Genomic DNA, 24,680 nt, shown 5'->3' on the forward strand with positions numbered 1-24,680 from the left:
GAGATCCACCTGGCTCTGCCTCCCGAGTGCTGGGATTAAAGGCGTGCGCCACCACCGCCCGGCGATATGTACTCTTTTATATTGTAAATTTAATTTATGTTTCAAAAACTGTATTCTAGGAAGCTGCCTTTAGTAGGATAACATCATCACATTTCAGATCTTAGTGGACAAATATTTTTTAATAAAAACTGTATTTAATCAATACAAGCATATAGAATAAAATGAATGATACCAGAGAAAGTCTCTATAAAAGTATCATGACATTGTCAAAATAAAATAAAAAACTAAACAAAAATCTTAAATTTCTCTAAAAAGATGACATGGAATAAAGTTCCTACTGATGAAAACCATTTAAATTTGACACTAATTAGGATTATACCAGTGCTTCAGAGTCTCCTCCTCGGAAGTCAAGAGGGGCATTATTAGCTGAAGATCCAGGAGTAAGTGATAATGGACAGTTCTCACTCCAAATTTCAAACCAATAAAATCATAATGACCCAGAGTGCCCAACACAGAAATTGTACTGAGAATTTCAAAGGCCCATTAGTGATTTTCTAATTAATTTGAGAGTATCTATCTGTTACAAATGTCTTTCATTAAGAAGCTGATCCTCTTCTGATGTCTAGCTATTTGTCCCGGGTCTGTAGGAAAGAGGTATGGCCTGCATCATTAGCCATTTGAACACCTGCCACTGGAGGCTGGCCTGAGGATCGAAATCTGTGTGCTCCATCACCGCTTTGTGCATTTCCCCTTCATCCAAAGAGAATCTGTCAGCTCGACAGTGGAAGGAGCCCTGTATTAAGTAGATTGAGTCAGACCTGAAACGGATATAGGCACAGACAATACTGAGCTTGTTGCCGATTACAGATGCACATTTGAGTCTCACTCAGTGGCCATTTCTGAAGGGGCTCATATCTCATAACACCTTCAGTTCAATCTGATTGATTTGTCATTAAAAGCAAGGTTTTGCCTACCTCACACTTTGGAAAGAGCCCTTCAGCTGAAGGAAAACAGTCTCTTTATACTTCATATCTGCAGGTACATAGCAGACAAAATTTCAAAGGACTTAATTCATGATATCCAAGCCACAGTTTTTGGTATCAAATTTTAAAACAATTATACATTTCTTTGTAAGACATTGCAAGTTAAGATCTAATCATTTAGTAAACATGCAGCTGACAGTTTTCCTTCCATCTTGCCTCTCATAGGTTCTGAAAGATTCGCATGTAATAAAATCTAAGGGATAAAAAGAGAAGAGAAAAGGAAACCTGGTTTCTATTGAAAGCTACAGAAAGTTTTTTGGAAATACATTTTCTTCTTAGGGCAGATTTCCCTGTGGCATGCTGCCAGTGTTCTGCTGAGACCCTTGGCCCCTGGTTGCTAGGAGTGATCTCGGGTCCTCAGAGCTGTGCTCACACAAGCGAAAAGAGGTTTTGGAGTGTAATTACTCCCTGAGGTTTAAGGCAGGGCAGGATGGGCCAAATAGTGTTGTTTTAGTACATTCAACCCAGGGAAGGTTCACCTTGGTAACACACAACTGAGGATGCCAAGCAGCTACGCAGGTAAAGCAGGAAAGAAAGTCCCATAAGGGGCAAAGAAACAAACAAAAAAATGTAAAGAAATACCACATCTAAGAAAAGCCATATGCAGTTACTAATTTTCCTCTGAAGATTCCCACTGAAGCTGTATATCCCAGGCATTAGTATGGGGTATGCATATATTCATTTAAATTTGTAACGGTTGTCATAATTCAGCTAACCATCCTACCCCACAAAGTATCTTTTGTTTCTTCCTGTGTTTTCCTAGCATTTATTTGCCACCTATGAAAAGCAGGAATTCGAATTGGTTAACTGTGTTTCCTTTCTCTTCTCAAAAACTCTTAAGACAGTTTAAACATTGAGAGAAGAAAAGGATACATCAGAAAGCTTTTAGTCAGACTTAAAACACCAACACATTGCTGGATATATCGCAAAAGTTGAAGAGAGAAGAGAGCCCTCCTAGACAAACCCTGAGATGTCAGGGTGCTGCCCACAGCAGCCAGCTGGCTGCCCTGGCCTAGGTGTGACTCTGTTATGCTTGGCAGGTCCGGGTGTTTGTATAGGGCCTTCAGGACAGCAGCGGGAAGCAATGGATAAGAAGAGAAGAAAAATGGTCTTTTATCCAGTGAGAGAACACTGTTGTGGCAAGGCAGCAGAGAGCTGTGAAAAGGTTCTCCATTCAGTGATGCTGGCTGCTTTCTGCTTCCTCCAGGCCCCGTTTTCCTCATAAACAAATCAGAGCAGTGACTAATAAGAGGAAACTGGGCTTTCAACTGTGCAAACCGGAGAAATGAGCACACAGCGTTTTGTGGGTGCTAGATTTTTAAAAAGTCCAATTTGTATTATAATTTGAAAATGAAAATTTTGTAAGTGGAATTTCACCCCCCTGATTATTCCTCTAAGCCTCGGTCCTAAATAGATTGACAAAGAAAGACCCTATATATATAGCCACTAGGGCATAAAAAACTATAAATTAATACAAGGAACTGGAACTTTCTGAGCCCTACTCCCCTCTCCTTCAGAATCCCTTTCCTTTAGAGGAATTCCTGTAATAGAAAAATCAAAATACTATTGAACATAGTAGGTAGTTTGAGAATTAGGGAGCCCAGTTTAAAAGCCGAGGTTGTGCTTTTAAAACCAGTGGGTAAGGTGAAAGCCGATTTAAAGTAAGTTACCTCTCACTGTTTTTGGAGAAGCAGCCTAGATCTAGTTAGCCATGGGGTGGTCGTGATGTCTGTTCTGTCAGACTCTGCAGAAACTTCAGGTTTAGGAAGTTGTATTTCTTGAGGCACAACTCTACTGTAAACTTTCAAACCAAGAAATTCTCACAGTGTGCACACCACTTATGATTGAACAATGTCCATCTGGAAAACTAAGGCTATACAAATCAATGATATTACCTATTACTCCATTAGTCTCTATCAATAAAACAGAGGATTTATAATAATCATTTGTTTTGATAATTCAAAATGAAGCAGAATAAGTTGACAGTAAAAGCAGTAGTCATTTGGAAAGGAATTAAAAGTGAATTACTATTTTTATAAAATTTGAAAACTAGGGCAAAATAGTTTAAAGGTAGTGGAACATGTTTCTGATATATATCTACATTGTAAAAGCAGATGTTTTTTTCAGCTTTGGAGAGAAGAATGGTTTAAAACTGAATTCTACTTCTGAGTAAACATTGGGCAGCATTTTACATTAATGTGCAAGTTATGAAAATGCCTTATCAGGACTGGGAGGCTAACTCAGTTCATAAAACGCTAGCCACACAAGCATGGGGACCTGAGTTCCAATCCCTGGTAACCACATGAAAAACCAGGTCCATTTGAACACAACTGTAACCCCAGTAATGGAGGCCCAAAGACAGAGGATGCCTGGGCCTTGCTGGGAAGATACAAGATAGTCTTGCCAAATTAGTGGACTCCAGGTTCATTGAGAAAGACTGCCTCCAAAATAATCATATACAGAGAGTGGTAGAGAAGGAGACCCCACAGCACAGCTGCATGTGCATATACACATTTGTACACATAACACAGACAAAATAAACACAGCACACACACACACACACACACACACACACACACACACACACAAACCCTTGTCAAAACAGAATAACACTGTAAAATAAATATCTTTATTTGCTAAAACTGTATTAAATTATTTTTAATAGATCAATTCTCAAAATTGAAATCATCTTTTACAAATCTTCCTGAGATTGAGATATTTTTCAGACTATTAGTTTTAGCCTGCTTCCAGTTTGTCTTTCTTGTCTAATTTGTACCATTCTTTGTTGTTTTTGTTTCGTTTTGTTTTGATATTTTATGTCAGTCAGAACCTGACATCACCTAACCGAACAGGAAAATAAAGATTCTAAAAATTCGTCTGAACTTGTTGATTTGTTCAGCTGCTCTCTTCAGACACCAGAGGGCAGAAGAGTCAGTCACCTAGGTAAAATCTTTGTGAGTGTGTAGGTTTATTAACTTAGAGTATCGTGGACTAGGAATTGAGATTTGGCATTGGTCCACAGTGGTACAACATTCTACCAAAACCAAGAAAATTAAACGAGATGGGAATGACTCCAAGCCTGTAAGCATTTAACTGAGGTCCCTACTGGGATATCAACTCAGTGTTCAATCATAAAAATAACATGGATACAGAAAATACAAAAGCAAAGACTCTAACCAATGTATGGGAAGCAAATTCTATATTCAGCAAATCTTTCATTGACATTAGAAACATTCCCCTACATTAAAATAAATATGTCAAGTGTTGCAAGACTACAGAGCTTCATTATACGCATGTGAGGACAGACCAAGCCCTGGAGAAACAACTCAAGACTCTAGTTGTCTTGCTTAACACTTAGAAGAGCTCTATATATGTAGCTCTTTATATAATGTAAGTCCAACTTAATAAAGTCTATCACTTTAAAACTCATGAGACCATGAACATGCATGAATGGTAGTTGTTATTTTCCTCATCCACACAACTATGCTAATGAATCAATACTATGATTATGTTCTAAGAATGTATGAAATATATTGAGTGTGTTAGCACACAGCTGTCATCCTAGCACTTGGGAGTAAGGATAAGGAGGGTCAAGAGGGTTAGGAGTTTAAGGCCATCTTTGACTACATAGCAAGTTTGAGGCTCATCTGTACTACATAAGACCCTGTCTCAAAACAACAACAAAAGAATGTAGTGAGGCACCATGTAAGTATTTATGAAAATGTCCGTCATAAAGAATATTCAGTTATAATTTTATATAAGATTTCTGAATTGGAGGAAGAATATAGCTGTATAGTTTTTTACTTTCAATAAGCACAGATAGGAGACTGTGGCAGAAGATTATATAAAATAAATATAAATAATTTTGGATAAGCTATGCAGGCAAACTTATGGGGGAATGTTAAGAAAGAGGTAAATATTATATCAAAGGACAAAGGAAGGACTGGCCATAAAACTCCACCCAGCAGCCCCTTTCATTCTGCTGGTTGGGTAATTTGAGATTGGGTATGCTATTTAATTATTTTGGACACTAGTTTCCTCCAGTGTAATTTGAGGGTGAGTTATGATGTCTCTATCACTCATTCTAACTCTTACTTTCTCAAATTTTACAAGGGTAGTCACTTGATAGTCTGTGAAACTTAATTTCACTGATTTTATGAATGCAGTTACTTAAAGTGGTAAAGTTCATTTGGTAAAAGCACTTGTGTAATAGATTTTCACATCAGATACATGATGTTTCTAACTCAACGTCAGCATTACAATTAAAATTAATTTATTTTTAAATAAATCAAAAGTAAATATAATATTTGCAATGTAAAAACAAGATGATAATTATAAGCAAATATAAAATAGTAAGAATCATTGGAAATGACTGGCTAAGTAAGGAAACGAAGAAGTTAAAAACCTGTGCATCCTTTTAGTCATTTCAAAATTTGGTTATAGCTATTTTGAATGTGCAGCAGTAGACCAGTATATTTGACATATTGTGTTTCCTTTATCACTGATGAAAAACACTACATGCATTTTCTGATTTTGTGGGAGTTACTAATTGCCATTTCAGAGAAATGGCTATGTGCTTAAAAGTGACATATATAATGAGCATTCTGTGAGCCTTCTGCAACATTTCCAGCTTTTTCAGACAGTAACTGAGCAAATGGAGACAGCAAGCCTCACTGCAGCTTCTTTCACTTACGTTATAACTACAAAGCAATGTCGGTGTGCAGTCATTTTGATAATTGTGTTCAATTAATGGGTATGATAAGATTCAATGGCTGTGGCTGTGAATGAAAATTATTTATTGTAATTAATGTAGATTGTCCTAGTTCAAAACCATTCCAATTATAATATCCAGATGATTGGGAGGGGGGACACAAACAAACAAAAATCCGACTGTAATGACTTGAATCCAAATCAGTACCTGAAAGCTGTGTGATCATTCCTAGGTTCATTGCAATCCTATTCAAAGTAGCAAAGATGTGGAACAACTAAATGCAGCCTGACGGATGTGTGAATAATGAGTATGTATACACACACACACACACACACACACACACACACACACACACACACACACCACTGTTATAACATTAACCATAAAAAGGAAAGAAATTCCATCATATGTCAGATGAAAGAGCTTTTAGCTTGATGCTGAGTAGAGCAATCCATTCACAGAAGTCTGGGATTTACTTAAAGTAAGATCAATGTGGTGGTTATCAGGGATAGGGGGGAGAGGAAAGAGAGCAGAAGAAACAGCTGGACACATCCTCTCAGCCAAGACGAATGAGCTGTACACGCCTGTTATACAGCCTTTAGCTCTATGCTGCATGGTGATGCACTGCAAACTTAAAAATGCAAGCAGTTATATCACAGGTGAGGGGGGAGGGGTTTCTTAGTGATGCAATTGCCTGAGAATCACCCAGGCTCCTGAACGAAACCCTTCACCCATGTAGTGACATAGGAAACATCTCCCATCTAGATATGAAGTAATAGTTTCTTTGGTCTCTCAAGAGATTCTCTCTGGTGTTTTCGCATCTCCCTCTTGATGTCAGACGTAGATAATATAAATATAAAAATATGCACAAAATAACAACTACCCCAAAATAAATTAATTGATTAAAAAATGAAAGAATAATGAATACCTAATAATCAAAGCAGAACAACCTGGAAACAAATTTATACCGAAGAAAAATGATAGAAAATAGAAATAGTTGCATAGTAATACATACAAGTTTAGTTACACTATGTAACAGGACGTCAGGGTGTTAATTAAGAAAGTCCTACCAACAGCTATTTCCTCTTAAGAATAAGCACAAATAGGCAATACTAAGTAGAATTTGATGAGTATTTTAGATGTCTTGGTGGAAATATTTAGAATTATTCTTAAATAGGTATATAGTACATTAACCTCCTTGACAGTGTGTTTGGAAGAATCTCTAATCATAAAGCACAGACAGAAGTGTGCCCTTCTGTTATTTGTGAGTATAGGTGTGAGCTCATGTCTATGTTTGTATTCGTATCTGTGCACCTGCATGTGACGGCCAGGGTCAACATCAGTGTCTCCAATTGATTTATGCCTTATTTTTGAAAACAGCATCTCTCACTGATCCTGAAACTCATTTGGCTACTTTGGCTACCCAGAAAGCCCAAGGGATCTTCTTCTCTGCCTCCATAGTAGTGGGAGGGATTATAGGCATGTATTGCAGGATCTACCCCACTCCCACTCCCACCCCGCCTCCTGCCCCTCATCTGCCGGACAGGGTGACTCTGTGTAGCCCTGACTGTCCTGGAACTCACTCTGTAGACGAGACTGGCCTTGCACTCAGAACTTGGAGATCTGCCTGCCTCTGCCTCCCAGTGCTGGAACTAACATCCAGCTTTTGTTCTGGTTTCAAGGGACCTAAGCACAGACCCTCTTGCTCCCATAACTACCAGAACTGTCTCCCAAGCCTGTTTTTCTTTTTTAGCAAATTCATGAATTGTAAAATACATTTTACTTTTTGTCATCTGGCTTTAAATGTGGTTTACAACTTTTGAAAATAAATGAGGACGGAGACGAGTCCTCCTCCTCCCGCCCTCCACCTCCTCCTTCTTCCAGTAGCCTCCCTTTCTAGCCTGTTTAGGGGTTGGCTTCAAATTCAAAATCTTTTTACTACATCCTCCAGGCTGCTGACGTTAGAGGTACACGCCATCAAATTGTCTTGTACTCCGGGTTATTTAGAATTTCTTCCACTCTAAGAATTGCATATTATTTCAAAGTTCAACAGAATAAAGAAAAAACAAATGCATGTCAAGAAAGAGGATCATTTAAATGAATTACTTTAAACAATAGAGCCTTTAAAAGAAGAACCAGACGCTAAGAAATTCTAGAGATGTATGCAAGATATATGCAGAGATGTAGAAGCAAAACAATTGTTCAGTTGGCATTTTCATCTAATTTACAAAATTTGCATTCTGGACAACTAAATTGAAATATCTGAGCTAAATATTGTAATGCCATCACAAAGCAACCATCACAATATAGTCCAGTGTGTTCCTTAGTACTTAAAATAATCATTCAAAATTTTTTTAACTTCATTTGAATAATGGAAATACTAATATATCACTATAAACAAATAACAGTTATTTCCAAATCGACAGCATATGTGACTTTAAGAAATGGCATGGTTGGTAATAATAGAATTAGGAATTGAATATGGAATTAATTCAGTTATTCACTTGGGTACATACCGTCCCGGGTCGGGGATAAGGTATTCTTCCATCATACTGGACCCAACGATGGTCTGCACTTTCCTTATGGGCATATGGGCCATTAAAAACTGCTCTGATGTCAGCCATGCTATACACACAGACAGCAGAGCCTTTGAAGATGGAGCTGAAAGAAAGGAACACCATCCAGTCATTCACCCACTGAGCACATTCTGCACCCCAGAGCTGTGTGGAAAAATCTATGGCACATTCTAGTTGACAGGCATTGCCAAAATATGTGCCTATGTCATGAAGGAGTTATAGGCAAGTAATTCTGACTGACCATTGTTGATGACAGCTGCTTCACAGATAGGTAATGGAAGCATGCAGAAGGAAGGGATGAGAGGGCTGTCAGGTGGATCATCAGGGACCCCCAGGAAAGAGGGGAGGTCTACACTGACAGCAGTGCTTCTCAACCTTCCCAACCCTTTAATACAGCTCCTCATGGTGTGGTGACCCCCAAACATACAATTATTTTCGTTACTACTTCATAACTGTCATTTTGCTACTGTTATGAATCATAATGTAAATATCTGATATGCACGACATCTTATGTGACCCCAAAGGGGTCATGACCCACATATTAAGAACCACTGATTCAGAAAAACTATAAGATAGAAATGATTAAGTATGATGCTTACTCACATGTTGTTTAGTTTTTGAAATCATCATAATACTTACAAAGAGCTTAAAATGAAAATGAAAAATTATATTATTTGTGTTTAAAACAGTAATTATTTAGATACATGAAAAACCATACCATTTATCTGTCTTTTTGAAACTTCTTTTTTTTATTTGTTATTATTGTTGTGTTTGTGTATGACATGTAATCCTGGGGGAGGAGCAAATTCGATTCTCTTTTCAACAGTGTGTTGAGGGGATAGAATAAGGTTGCCAGGTTTGTGTGTTTGCTGACTTAACCACTTTCTAGCCTTTATCAGTCTACTAAAAGTAAGTGTACACCTCGAGTTTGGATACTGAATGTGTTGTTCAAGTGATTTTGTTTAAACATTTTTTAAGGCAGAAATGAACTTTCATTTCATGAACTGGGCTTATGAATTATAGTAATCTACTTAATACTTAATGTGCTCAAAATCATGTGGTTTCAGCAGAAATACTAAGCAGCTAAAATTTTCACAAGAATTCTAAAACTCTACAACACAGAGAACAATCGTTAGCACCCTTCAGGTATTTCTTTCTTGCTTTATTTCTGGAAAGCAAAATACATTTTCTTTGAGGCCTGTTCTTAAAACTAAGATGACCCTTTCTGACCAAGTGACATCACCCCTGCTTTACACAAGCTAAGGACTCTTTAACATGAGAAGCTCGAACATTAATGTTCTTGGAATGGTGTCAGTGGTAGACATCAGAATCAGAAGGTAATGGTAAGCCCGCAGATAAGAGGAAAGTGATATTGTGATAATAATCACATATCTGCTTGTTTATAATAAAGAAATAATGCACCATTATTAAAGTTTAATTATGTCTTTTCACTAGACAAAGGATATGGCATGCATTCCAAAATTACCTCAGTCTTCAGGGCAGCATTAAAAATAAAACAACAAAGAACACCAGGAACAGAGAGCTGATCTGTAACTTCACACTCTGGGTGGGCAGAAACTTGATAGGAAAAGGGAAAAAAGAAGTATCTTGGGGCTCTGTCTCCCTGGCACATATCTACATCTGTGTGTGGAACACACATCAACTTCAACTTCAAAGAAAGATTTTGCATGGAAAGGGGCCAAGAAAACTAGAGCTGAGATACTTGAGCCAATGCAGGCGATTGCTCCTCTTGCATTTTTTTTTTCAGTATTTATTACACACTAATAGAAAAATGGATTCCCAAACAGTAGCTCTTGGGAAGTCTCCCTAATGTCTATAATAAAATATTTCCATCTTAAATCTCACAATTAATCAAACAGTCTTTGTTTTTCAATGTATTCTGAATCCATAGAAAATTCCAGCTTATGAGGATCTTGCCACAGAAAGAAATAAACTGTAAATTATAGGAACTTATTCAAAGGGAGAGACCAGAGTCATTTCTTTCATTGTCAATAACAACCTCCAGGTCCTCTCATCCTAATGTCGAAGCCCATTGACAAAGAGTTAAGGGAAGATATATGCAAAACTTAGAAGTAGTCTAGGCATTCAAGGGAAGCGTCTGTGTGCTTCGGAGTCAAAAGTAAGTAATCAAATTAAATAGGATGAAGACAGTAGGGAGCACACCTTTATAAAAGGTTTGTAGATGCTGCTTTAAACTCACGGAAGTCACAGAATCTCATTGATATCACATGGCAGCACTATGCAGAAACCAGACACGAACACAGGCATAGAAAGAACATGGGCTTCAGTCCGGCCTCATGGATAGGAATCAGCCACTCATCCTAGAGAGTAGTTTAGTGGACTCTCAGAGCAGCCACATCTACCTGTTCTGGTGACAAGGGGGTTGTGATGTGATAGGTTCTAAGTCAACAGTGCTCCACACTGTTTTGTCAATCAACTTGGTCCTTCATTCATGCATTTCTTTAGTCCCACCTCTCTAGTCACACATCTGGAAAGCACTGATTATGAACATTCCATGCGTATGCTCTTTTCTTATACCTAACAATTTTATACTGTGACTTCATATTAGAGATACGTTTTTCATGTGTGCAGCGGCATGTGCTCAGCTGAGTCATTGATGAATCTGAAATAAGAGGAATGTTCTGGGGACTGAGTGAATGTTTTCTGTGGTAATTAGCATAGTGGCCACCATGCTGGTATAAAGAGAATGCATATGAACAAACACAAAAACCAGATCAAATGAGGAAAATAGGTGTGCTATGCAAATATGAGGGAAAATTAAAAAGATCAACTAGCTACTGTTATAGTTTGAAGATAAAGTACCCCTAACAGGCTCATGTGGGTTTTTGCTTTTTTAACAACTGTTCCCAAGTTGGCATTGCTATTTTGGGAGGTTGTGCATCCTTTGGGAGGTGGGACCTTGACAGAGAAAGTGGGTCTCTGGGGAGGAGGCCTTGGTAATTATAGCCCAGCTCTGCTTCTGGCCCTAGTCTTGCTGTGCTTCATAATTTCCAAGTGTGAGCAAACTCCTGTGGCATGCCATAATGGATTACATCTTCGAAGGTTGAGTTACTTCTCTGAAAAGTTGCTTCTTTTGGGTGTTTGGTCACAGCGATGGCAATTGCAATTACTCTAACTGTGTTAGTTTGGGATTGGAGATGAAGCTCAGTGGATGAGTATTAGTATGCAAAGGTCTGTGAACCAGACAAGGAAACAACTATTTGACTCATATACAGGAAAAATTTCAAGGACTGAAAGCATTCTCTTTGGGACTGGAGAGATGGCTGGGGGACGAGAGTTCTTGCTGTTCTTGCAGAGACCCAGAGTTCAGTTTCCAGCACCCACTGCAGGCAGTTCACGACTGCCTGTAAATCCAACTCCAAAATATCCGATGCCCTATTCTGGACTCTGTGGGCATCCACACACACTTGCACATGTGTACACATGGACACAAACACATAAAAGTAAAATATATATAATAAACCAAAACAAAACTCTTTTTCAAGCTTGAGGTAGGAGAGTAGAAAATGGACTGTCATCAGACTGGTCAGATATGAGAGTCTGGCGTGGCAGCAAAGGTCCTCATTGTCCACCACAGACAAACCACATACACCGTGGTGGCCTTTTTGGGTGTGTCAGCTGCACCAGGCTAATGTCTTAAAGCTAGTTACTCAATGAATGTATTTAATAGATATGATCAAAGTACATGATCAGTTGATTTTAGGGAGATTACCCTTGATAATCTGGGTGAGCGTGATTCAATAAATTCACAAACCTTATAAAACCCAGCTAAGTTATCCTCAGATTCTGCCACTGAAGTAATTTGTTCCATGTTCAAAATTCAACTTCCCGGCCTTTTCCCAGCGGCATGCCTTTTGGTTTTTGGAATTGTCTAGCAAAGACCCATGATCCTGTAACTAATTCCTTATAATAAATCTCTTCATATGTTAAAAAAAATTAAAAAAAAAAGGATTGTGTTCAACCTACCTGGTTGTGGTAAAGACTCCGTATACTACAGGATTTCTTTCATCTCTTGTAGGGAGCAAATAAATGTCTTCTGTTAACGGAAAAATAATTATGTACCATATTTTTGTTTTTCAATATTACATTTGCTTTTTAATAATATATAATACTTCAAGAACTCTAAGCACTGTCCAAAATAAAGATGAATCACTACAGCATTAAGGAATTAAGGGTAAAAGCTTTCTCACCAGCTATGTGACATAACCTCTTAGTGGTATGCGTCAGTGAGATGATTCAATTGACAGTCTCCATGACTATTTCCAACTAAGAATATGTGATTTCATATAAAATGGAAACCAAAGAGTAAAGGAAGATTTTGCCTAATAGTTTAAAAACATGTGGTGCTGTACTGGCTTCAGCCTAGTGTTTCAATATGAAAATAACTACTTGTGCACAGAATACAGCACTGATAGTCATGAAGTACCAGAATGCTTTACAGGATGATGAGAGATATGGGTATGTTTATTTTCAATACGAGTAAAGCATAAAATACTGATGAAGTAATTGGAAGACTTAATTATTTTGTCCACTTGAAAATAAAATTAGAAGATAATGATATTGACCTTATATGCAACTAAAATCTTTCCAGAACTAGATTTGAGAGGAATAAAAAAGAAGAAATGAAAAGAAATCTATCTGCAGCCTCTCTGAAGAGGTTTTTAAGTCCGATCACCATGGTCAACAAATCTTCCATCCTCCCCAGCAGAGGGCATCCTAGGAACAAGGAATCCAGGCTATTCCTACCTGTTGCTCCTACCAAGGAAAAAAGGAAGAAGGGGATTGCATGCAGACTTTCTAGTCTCATAGCTCACATCTTCTGATTACTGTAGTTGTTTCCCATTATTAAATTTGAGGTTCTTTCAAATACAGGAATACTTCATTGTACTGTGCATTCAGACTGAGAGCAAAACACGGGCTCTGTGTGAGCGAAGGTCAATCAGTAAGAACAATTCCAAGCTGTGCTTATTTGTCTGTGTAGGTATTTGTGTATATGATACTAAAATAAATAAATGCTGAATTACTTGATTAGGTAGTAGGACTGTTCTAAGAGCAAGGGACATGACACGTGACTTACGGAGTTCATCAAAATGAGTATCTGCCCCATCGCTTCCAGGAATTGAGCAAATCAGTCTCGCCTTAAGAAAAGTAGTCCATTTGTTTATCAGACTTCGTTGCCCACCTACATCATTCTGAAAGAATGGGAAACAAAAGGTTAAAAAGTTACTAGTAGGAATCTACAACTAACTAAACCCGGTAGGCATTACAGGTAGTATCTCATTAATACTACCTTTTACAAGGCACGGAGTCTGAGTATTGACTTCAACTACTCAATAATGGAAAGTTAGTCTGCCACTCAACCGTAAATGTTTTCTTATGGTTAAATGAATGCAAGCAATTTAACTCTGGTGGATGAGGAGATGCATGCAGGACTGCAGTAATGAAAGCAGGCTGGGATCAAATCCTGTGTCTGCCAAGTTTGTGTTCCGTGACCTATAAAACACTAACACATCTCTATTCTGTCATTGATAAAATATGATTAGCGTCTTGAAATTCGGTTATTTTGATGATCAAATGGAAAATTTTGTGTTATGTATTTAGTATAGTGCCAGACAACTTGAGTTCAATAGCCGTTAGAATGACTTATGTATCATTTATGTATTTAAGAATATTTTCATGTTTTAGAAATAGGCTTCATTATAAAGTAAAAAGAAATAGTCTTCCTCAAGCTAATGTAGTACTAATTAAACATCAAGGAATCATAAGTATACAAATACATACATATGAAAATAATTTTAAATATTAACCTACATTTCCATACATTACTTCTCAGAAGTTTTTTATTTAAAATGGTTTTAAACACTGAGCCAAACATAAACATCCATATCAAATAAACAGAATAAACAGAATTATGTCCTTTTATACACTAAATTTTTAAGATTTTAAAAAATGCATTTGAATAAGCTAGCTTTTTTCTGTGCTCATAAATAAATAAAATGCAAATGATTCATGGAATGCATACATTAAGCATTTCATTTCAATAAAAATTATTCTTAGATCCATTTCCCATTAACCTATTTACATTCAACTATGTTTCCTAAATCTTTTGTTTTTCCTCATCCCAAATTCTAGAAAGTTAATGAAAAGTCAATTGACAAGTTTGGTATTTCAATATCTAGTGCCTACCTTCTCTGCTTAATGTCTATAATCTAGACTAAATCAAAGGAGAATGTCTGAGTGACTACTCTAAGCAAGAATATTGAATCCATATCTAATATATATAAACATATATGCACACATATGTACATATATCCTTCAGAACAGGGAGGAGGACACAGAAGGAAGAGCAACAAGCCTCCTTGCTTCAGAGAACTCAAGTCCAAGCACACAGGGACACTATATGTAATTCTCATTTTTACTCAGCTCTTACATTCTTTCCTGTTGATCAGCCATAGCTCTTGATCAGCAAAATGTACTAACAATAATTCTCTTCTTGATTTATTTTAGATTTATAAGAAAAAACAAATATAAACTAAAGGATAATTTTAAACTTCAAAGGCACTGATCTTGAATAAAAGAGTTCATGAACTTAATGAATAAAACATAACCACATCTCACAGATTTTTGTTTCACTTGTTTTTCTTTTTAAAATTTTGACACAGGGTCTCATTTTATGGCCCTGGCTGGCCTGGAACTCACTATGTAGAAAATGTTGGCTTGAGTTAGCTGAAATCCACCTTCTTCTGCCTTCTGAGTGCTGGGATTAAATGTGTGTATCACTACCCAGCAAAGATGTCTTTCCTTTAAAGCTTAAATGATTCCAAGCTATTATGAATGACAGAATACATCTGTAGGGAAGTATGTATGTGCTTGGGGTTTCATATATTAATACATATTCATATGTATTTGCATATACACAATAAAAACATAATGGTACACACATAAAGTGCTTAAAATCAGGAGAAACAGGAGGGTTTGGGATGATTTTGTTGTTGTTGTTGTTGTTTTGTTTGTCATGCATGCAGTTTAGGATTTCTGCCTTTTGATGGTAATTGAGAGGCCACAGGAGCACGATGGTGGGCTTCTCCCGGCCCTAGCCTGAGTTTCAGTTTCTGTTTAGGTCTCAGTTTCTGTTAAAGTTTAGGGTTCTGATAAGGCAGGCCAGGGAGGTATTGCATACCAGGCATGATTCAGCACGTACAGCCCCAGCCAATCAGAAACACACTAGTGTGGCTGCTGCTCACTTGGCCAATCATGTTTAGGATGACCTAATTCCTTCCTGGTAATCTATAAAAGGAGCCTGTGAATTTCTCTGGGGATCACTGTCATTTTGTTGTGTGGCTGACCCCTGAATGCAGGAATTCTTCTCCTGAGAAATAAATGCTCTTGCTTTTGCATACATGAGTGGTGGTCATTGGTAGGGTGATCTGCGTACCCTAACAATAATCAAATCTACAATAGCATTTAATTTTTAGATGTTTTAAGTTAGCACCAGAAGTCAACTTCTTAGTGCCTTCACCAATTAGAATACTCTTTACAGTGCCGCCAATCAGGTGCTTGATAAATATATGTTTAATTGTTAAGAAATAACTAGCATTACAAATGAAATTGGTAAAATTCTTTAGAAAGGTTTGGAGAGCCAAGGAGATGGAGCCTCCGCTGGAGTTTCTGCACACTGAGAAATGAGGAGAGGTGTTTGGGAAGTGGCAGATCTGATGCTATGTCTTTTTAATGGCAGTTGGTGTCAGGGCACACGTGTAAAGATGAGCTGCAGAAATGTCTCGGGGGCTGGAAATTAGCAGAAAAGTACAACAGATAGAGCAATCCAAAATACACAGGGAGAACCAAGACAAAGCTTGCTTCATGAGAACTGGGATCAATTAAACTAGTGAAGGAAAATGTTAGAAAAGTAAATTAGGGGAAGACCAAGGAAGGCTTTCATACAAGGCCAAGGTGCCTGTGTGTTATTAAGTACACAATGAAGAAGTCCTCAAGGACTGCAATTGGAAAAGAAATGAAATAATTACATTTGTCTGTCAGAAAACCACATAGCATACTCTATATAATGCCATTCAAATAACAGTCATGTCTGTAACTGCTCTTAAATTTCTATTGTGTATATTTATTATTTAAGTGTCATTGCTCAAACGGTATTCTACATAGCTATTTGTTGATTCTGATGTCTCTGAAGATGACGTCAGACTTATCTAAATATGGCTTTTAAAAGCTGGGTGGTGGTGGCGCACGCCTTTAATCCCAGCACTCGGGAGGTAGAGCCAGGCGGATCTCTGTGAGTTCAAGGCCAGCCTTGGCTACCAAGTGAGTTCCAGGAAAAGCGCAAAGCTACACAGAGAAACCCTGTCTTGAAAAACCAAAAAATAAAAAAATAAAAATAAAAATAAAATAAAATAAAACAAAATGCTCACATCTCAGAAAGTATCATTCTTTTCTAAATATCCTGGTGTATAAAATGTCAATAAGTGTCCATATTCAAACATTTTCCTTATTCTATTTTCAATTCTTACTTGTGGTAAACATGAAAAAATTCTAACCTACTAGCTCTGAATTTGTTGATTAAAAAAGGAATGTTTATTTTTTAACTTGATAAATAAACACTGCCATCTTTTAAATGGAATAATCTCTGACTGCTCTTGCCTCTCTACCCAGCTGTCTTGTCTAGTTCCTTAAGGAGCTCCAGATAAAAACAAACAAACAGAACAAACCAGGTCAAAGCTACCTGCTGTCTTCAGAGCAGTGAGCACAGTTTGGGCACAACGCTCTCAGTGAGCACTGGAGCACTGGACAGCAACTCTCAGAGAAACCTGGAGCACTGCAGGGGAGTTCAGCGCACTAGACTTTGTATTTCTTCTGCAAGGAAGTATCTGTCTGACTTTGTTGTCCAGCCCTCAGCTCCTGTATTTATTTGCAAAGCCACAAAATCCCATCTGATAACTTTGAGACCAGAAGAGGGCTAAAAGGAGGTAATCACTCTTGTACTAAATCGTCACGTCTTCATGATCTTTTTTTTCTTTCTTTCTTTTTTTTTTTTTTTTGTAAAGCTCTACAGAAGTCAGCAGTTTCCCCAACACAAAAGATTTATTATTGAGATGTCAGAATCGGCAGCTCATGGGCACCAGCCACTTCTGTGTGCCTCCACTCTATTTATCATGGTTCCTTTGTTGTTAGATCCTCTACACAAAGATGCACATGAAAGCACCAAAGAGAAAAAGGTAAACAAGCCTGAACTTTGGTGCCCCCTCTGGTTGGTGAGTAAGGAGAGTGTCATTTGCTTGGCTTTTGACAACAGATTATCAGTTCTTTTCACCTAATAATGAGTAGGCTAAGTCATGATACAGCCTAATGGACAGACCATACTTCTTTTGTGCAAGAAAATTTAGGTTTATAATGTAGCTCAAGGCTGTCACCCAAGAGTGTTTACTGAGAGTTTCTTGTGACCTTACGATCACAGTACTGGGTTCATACACTAAACAGTTTTATCTGTGTAAAATATTCCTTTAAAAGACCTCTCAGCACCTTATAATATCATTTTCACACATGTTTAGGGGGAAAAAAGTCTAAGGAAATATATTCATTGATTTTAAATTGTACTGCTGAATCCTGAAAATCAGTGAAATCACCAAGGCAATTGTGAATGTATTGAAGCTATATGTTCCAGGGATGGGGACATGCTGAGTTAGTAGAATGTTTGCTTAGCATGGAAGACTCTGTAGTCTCAAATTCACTGAGTTCAATGAGTCACATATGTGTCATACAGGCAAGTGGCTGGTTCTCTTCTCTGCCCTTTTTCTTAGCAATTTGTGTCTATACATCTTTGTTTTGCCTTCTAAGGTATATCAGCTGTCAGCTGTTAGTCAGTGGGGAGAATGGTTCTTGGCTGTCAAGCTACCTGGAATTTACTTGAGATCCTAAGTACTAGAAAAGCCTCTGGTGTCTTTGGAAGTAGTAGAGAGGGGGTGCCAATAGATCTGATGTTGGTAGAGGGGGGTTGCTCTGACAGGCTCCTTTTCTTTTTTTTTTTCGAGACAGGGTTTCTCTGTGTAGCTTTGCGCCTTTCCTGGGACTCACTTGGTAGCCCAGGCTGGCCTCGAACTCACAGAGATCCACCTGGCTCTGCCTCCAGAGTGCTGGGATTAAAGGCGTGTACCACCACCGCCCGGCAAGGCTCCTTTTCTAAAGATACATGTCTCTGTAACAGCAGTCTCCCAAGACAAAAAATAATTCTGTATTTCATGTGGCATCTCACCCATTTCTATGTGAGTCAGGAGACTTCCAACATTTGCTTCTACAACTCACCTGAGAGGATGGCCACGTATGATATCATGTGAAGATGAACTGAGGCAGTTCTTATGAAAATTGTTATTACATCAGTGTTTTCCTTTTTAGCACTGAGAACAGTTTTGTTTTTCTTCCCATGAACCCATCACAAAAAACCACAGTTACAACTTATTGAAGCCTTAGAGTAGAAAACAGGAAGAGTAACGTTTTCTCATTTGTTTGGGTGGGAGTAGATCTTCACTATCACACACTAGTTCCCTCAATGTATGGAAATATGGAAATATCCTCATTAAGGCTATTCTTTGTAGTGCATTGGTACATTTTTTAACATTACTTTTCTTTTTTTCTGGGCAGAGACTCATGGGAGAACAGCATGCATGTGACCGTCACAGGACAACTTGAAGAAGTCAGTTCTCCCCTTCAGCCACTGGCTTCTCGAGCTTGGTGGTGAGTGGCTTTATCTGCTGAGCCATCTAAACGTTGATATATTTCAGTGTACACGGTGTATGTCAAAGGAGGCTTTGGGGACCTTCTTCCAGGTTTCACTGCATTTCTCTAATGGTATGATTACAGTTAAGTTTTTAAGTCTGCCATCTTGAGTTGGGATTATCCTCACCATTTTTATTCACTTACATAGAAACACATAGGCCCTTTAATTAAGTTTTCGAACACTAAGTTCTGTCCGTAGAAATAGCTCAGTGCAGCCTGAGAAGGCATAGAGAGGAGTAAACCGGGCAGCTGCTGTGCAGGCAACCCATGATCTCCTTGACCAGCGACATTCTTTAGAACACTGGACAGCATATCCCAGCACAGGGCTATGTACAGCCTGCTAGATGGAGCTTTTTATGATAAATGACAAATCAGATGAAGAATATGATACATTGAAATAGAGCATCCATTAAGTGAAAATCACAAAGGTATTGTATCCCCAACGTTATATGCTGACTTTTTAACAATGCTCCATAGATGACCTGTGTATTTGCCTCCAAGAGACAACATCAGTGGTAGAATAGTATTTTCATTCATTGTAAAAATACTAGAAAATTTACATCACACTTCAGAACAAGGCCAGTTTTGTTAATTCCAAGTATAATACAAGAATAGATATTGTTGAAGGCAGCAACTGGAGAGGAGAGCATGGAGAGGTGTTGGTTTTAAATGCTCCGGGAACTTCCCCTCTTCGCACATAATACAGTTGAACAACACTGGGCAAATACTGAAATTTTAATCAAAGGTGAATCTAGAACTCTAACCCTTATTGTCATAATTTCTTAGAGCATATTATTTTTCTGGGGGTCTATGGATTTGATAAAAATCTGGATTCCTGCAAAATAAGTCCATTACTACTGAACAGGTTTTGTTGTTGCTGTTGTTTTTGCTTGTTTGTTTGCTTTTTGAGAAATTATCTCATGTAGCTCAGGCTGGCTTGGGACTCACTATGGAGCAGAGGGTGACTTTGCACTTCTGATCATCCTGTCTCTATCTCTCAAGAACTGGGGTTGCAGGCATGCACCACCACACCTAGTTTTATACCATGTTGGGTATAAAATGTCTACAGAGATTTTCAAGGAAACATTTTCTTTCTATTTCATTTTGCTTATTTGTTTCTTAAATAATATTTATAGGCAACTGCTTACAATTTGCCATAGGAGAACATCAATGCAAAGAGGGAGAGAGTTTCTCGCACTGCTTCAGAAACTCAGAAAGAGGATTAGAGATGCAAGACGTGGATGTTAAAGAACTTAGAAAGATGGAGATGCAGGACGTGGATAACGCGTGATGCTAAAGAACTTAAGTTTCCAAGCACTAGCAGGTTCAGTTGGGTACAGGTAGGCGTGCTTTCAGGTAGTACCGAGGCTTCCTAATTTTTGCTTTAAAAGCTACAGCAAACATTATAAATCCCTTCCCAGGAATTCCTCTGACAGGAAAACAGATGGAGGTGCAACGAAAGCACATCTGGAACCCTGGGCACTAAATCTCTCACTTAGGTTGTAAGTGACATGCTAAAAGTAAGCACAAAAACAGCAGCTCAGTGGAGATCGATAAATACAGAGAGTGTCATCAGCTTAAAAAACAAATCTTCAAAGGCAGTGATTGTCCAAATAGGGCCATATATCAAAATAGACAATGCAAGTGGGATTGAAGCAAACAGCTATTAATGAGACCCCTAGGCAAGTTATGTGAAAGGGCCATCCAAATTGAATTCCTGGCATAGACAAAAGGAAATGCTCAAAACAAAAAGAACTGGCATTGCCTGCAGCTGGAACCTGCAGTGGGCTGCATAAGTGAGCCTGCCACAATGCTTCCAAAAATGAAGGGAATCCACGAGTAATCAAAATAGCCTGGAGGTGCAAAACTGCCGGCTAGCCTCACTAAAGGGACTGGCACATGACTAAGGGTGCATGTGCACACACACACTCACACACACACACACACACACACACTCACACACACACACACACACACACACTCATGCGCGCGTGTGCGCGCACTGGGGTAGAGGGAGATTGTATAGATACAGTGGTATCTGAAAGTGAATGAATTGCAATGTAAATAGACAGAAGTCTCCATAATTTACCCCATGCTGCTGTGACTGAGCATTCAGTCATTGCCTAATTCCTCACCATGGAGACAGAAATAATTTACCATGAATGAGAGAAATTCACCAGGGTGGAAGATGGCCCACTTAGTACTTCAAAATATTGACAGTTCAACAAGATTGAAGAATTAAATAGAGCTTAACAAGGATTTTATGAATCATTTAAGTCTAAATATCCTTTAAATATGAAAGGATTGATAACTAGTTGGACTAGAAAGTCACGATCTTACAAAAAGATAATTCATTAGAGAATATGTCTTGCATGATGGAAATCATTCTTATTTTGAAAGAGGGTTTTCAAATAAAGGTATTCCCCTGAGCTCTTATTGATTAATAGTGTGGTATGAAATTAACTTCTGTTAATTGATATCTGTTCCTTCCACATCTCTCATCTAAAATTTATAGCTCTTATTAATAAATTTTTACCAGATATGGTTCCATGGTACATTGTGTTCTGAAATATTATACACTTACAAATTACAAGTATTTTTAAAAATGAGAACAAATCAGAGAGCTGGAAAGGTGACTTAGTGGTTAAAAGCACTTGCTGCTGTTCCATAGGACCAGAATGTGATTTCCAGCATCCATTCAGGTGACTCACAGCTCCAGAGGATTCAACGGCCTTCTGGCCCCTGTGAGTTCCTGCAGATATGTAGCATACACAGAAACACTTTACACATAAATAAAAATAAGAAAATAAATCTTTTTTTTAAGTTAGAGCAATAACAGTAGATTCTATATTTACAACTAACTAAATACCAGCTGTGCATGATGTCGCCCATCTGAAATCCCAGCAGCCAGAAAGTAGAGATATAGGGGATTGTGAGAGTTTGAAGTCAGTGTAGACTACACAATGAGTTCCAGGCCAGCCTGGCCTCCAAAGTGAAACACCTTCTTCGGTTTAACAAAACAAGTGGAAACATAATACAAGGCCATTGCTTGCCAATATACTTCAGTAGTGAACCCACAGGACACTACTGCCACCTTCCTCAGCTCATAAGAGATATGAAGTTGAATAGATTCCAAAGGTCTACGGATATGATATATGATATGTGTCAGTGAACATTTTCAAGTACTATGGCTAGGTTTTACATTCTTCACATGTAAGTCTCCTACATTAGGTTATGTGCTCACACCCAGAAATCCATGTCAATAATCAATTGAGCATATGTCACATGTAAATCCAATGCTCTCACTTAATCCTTATTTTTTTTTTATGTTGTTGTTGATTTAGGTACAATAGTCATAGAAGATGTGGGCATCCACATCATGTAGGTTAAAAATGGAGAAAGGGAGAAGAGGGTAGGAGGTACATATCAAGTTGAATGTTTCTATCCCCTAAGCAGTGGTCATCAGTTATACACTGACTGTCAAATCCTGGCTTTTAAATTGTGAATAGACCTCACTTTTTTTAGATTGTAACATCATTGAAAACTGCTTTGATTTCCCTGTTCTTTATTTTCTCTTCTCCTCCCATCACACCCCCATACTTTCTTTCTTTTCCATTCTATTTTATTGGCCTGCAACAGGCTCTCGACTACTAGGATTATGGACATGTGTAACCACCCACAACTGCTTTGTTATTAAATTTTTTTATTCATTTTACACACCAAGCACAGTTTCCCCTCCATTCTCTCCTCCTGTCTCCTCTCCCCACATCCCTTCTTACTCCCCATCCACTCCTCCTCCATCTCTGCTGAGAAAGGATAAGCTGCTGGTAGGAATGCAAACTTGTACAGCCACTTTGGAAACCAACATGGCGGTTTCTCAGAAAACTGGGAATCGATCTTCCTCAAGACCTCAAGTGGGTATACACCACTCTTGGGTGTATACCCAAAGGATGCTCAATCATACCACAAGGACACATGCTCAGCTATGTTCATAGCAGCATTATTTGTGATAGCCAGAACCTGGAGACAGTTGTGTAGCAACTGTGATTTTTTATTAAAACACCATTACCATGACTGATGGTAATTCTCTTACCCATCCTACCACACCAGAAAACAAAGTCTCTCCAATTTTTTGTGGACATTTACATCTTTCTTAAAACTGTTATTGTCCCTTTGGATTCCATCTTTGTGTTTAACCTTGCCTACAAATATTTCTGATCAATTGCAGTTACTTCCATGACTCAAAACAATATCTTTGCAGCTTTCAAACTCTAGAAGTGAGCCTTTAGAGAGCCTCAAGTTAATACTTTTAAGTAGCTGAATATGCTAACACATTCCAGAGTCACATCAGCTGCAGCATGTCCCAATATAACATCCAGGCTGTTTCCTCTCTCATAAAAGATTGCACCATTTCTGCACTGTCAAGACCCATATCTTGTCTCCTAAAACCCAGTTACCAAGAATATAGGAGTACTTATCTGTACAACAAATATCATCTAGGATGACATTGCCTATGAGACACATCATGTGGTGAGGTCAACATCATTTCGGGAATGGAAACAAGGAAGCATTGTGAATTCAGTTCTTCACCTTGATAGTCATATTTCAACATAAAGGCATGTGACTACTGCATTAAATACTACAGATATGAACATGACCATGAGCATGGATTGCACTAGCCTGTATTGATCTATCAATAAGATAATGATATTTATTTGCACTTTATGTCTATACAAATAGATTCTCTTTGAAATATGTCCTAAATAGTCCTTCATGTCTTTATTCATACCATGTTGGATATGACAAACTTCTAATCACAAGTATTTCTCAATCCAGATGCATTCTTCAAATGTGAGCTAAATATATCCATCTTGTCCCTCTGTACCTCAAATATTGAATAACTCACTATTACCTAGGATCATGTTCTCACTTGCTAACATGCAAGACTTCTTATCACCAAATTTACAACACAGACATTGCTCCCCTGACACATGCTTTAAATTTTGGATACAACATTTCAGCATTCTATGAACAAGATTTACCCTGACAAATGCTGCATGGAATGCTTTTCTCCATTCCTCTATGTAGCATAGTCCTGTTCACATCATAGGATTCATTTCAATCATTCTCTTCATATGATTTTTTTAAACGTCACTCATAGCTTAGTGTTCTCATATCTCCTATTTATGTCATATCATGTTATGAATATCTTTTATATGCATTACCCTCAGTGATGGGTGATGTCATTCTGTATGCTGTGAATGTGTTGCTCTAATTGGTTGATAAATAAAATGCTGATTGGCTAGTAGCCAGACAGGAAGTATAGGCAGGAGAAGCAGACAAGGAGAATTCTGGGAAGAAGAAGGCTGAGTCAGGAGTTGCCAGTCAGACATAGAGGAAGCAAGATGACAAGGCAGAACTGAGAAAAGGTAACAAATCATGTGGCTAAACAAAAATAAGAATTATGGGTTAATTTAAGTGTAAGAGCTAGTCAGTAATAAGCTTGAGTTAATGGCCGTACAG

General features: G+C 38.1%; 1 protein-coding gene across 1 annotated transcript in view; it reads right to left on the reverse strand.

The window, feature by feature from the left end:
• Positions 1-24,680, reverse strand: part of Sema3d (semaphorin 3D) — a 195,264-nt gene that overhangs the window by 26,873 nt on the left and 143,711 nt on the right. The window contains exons 9-11 of the mRNA XM_052720847.1: positions 13,450-13,564; positions 12,339-12,408; positions 8,271-8,415 (exon numbers count right to left, since the gene is read on the reverse strand). Coding sequence (XP_052576807.1) covers positions 8,271-8,415; positions 12,339-12,408; positions 13,450-13,564 — 330 coding nt within the window. The remainder of the gene's footprint in view (positions 1-8,270; positions 8,416-12,338; positions 12,409-13,449; positions 13,565-24,680) is intronic.

The sequence above is a fragment of the Peromyscus californicus genome, unplaced genomic scaffold (genome assembly GCF_007827085.1).
Source record: "Peromyscus californicus insignis strain IS unplaced genomic scaffold, ASM782708v3 Scaffold_6__1_contigs__length_162567912, whole genome shotgun sequence".
Lineage (NCBI taxonomy): Eukaryota > Metazoa > Chordata > Mammalia > Rodentia > Cricetidae > Peromyscus > Peromyscus californicus.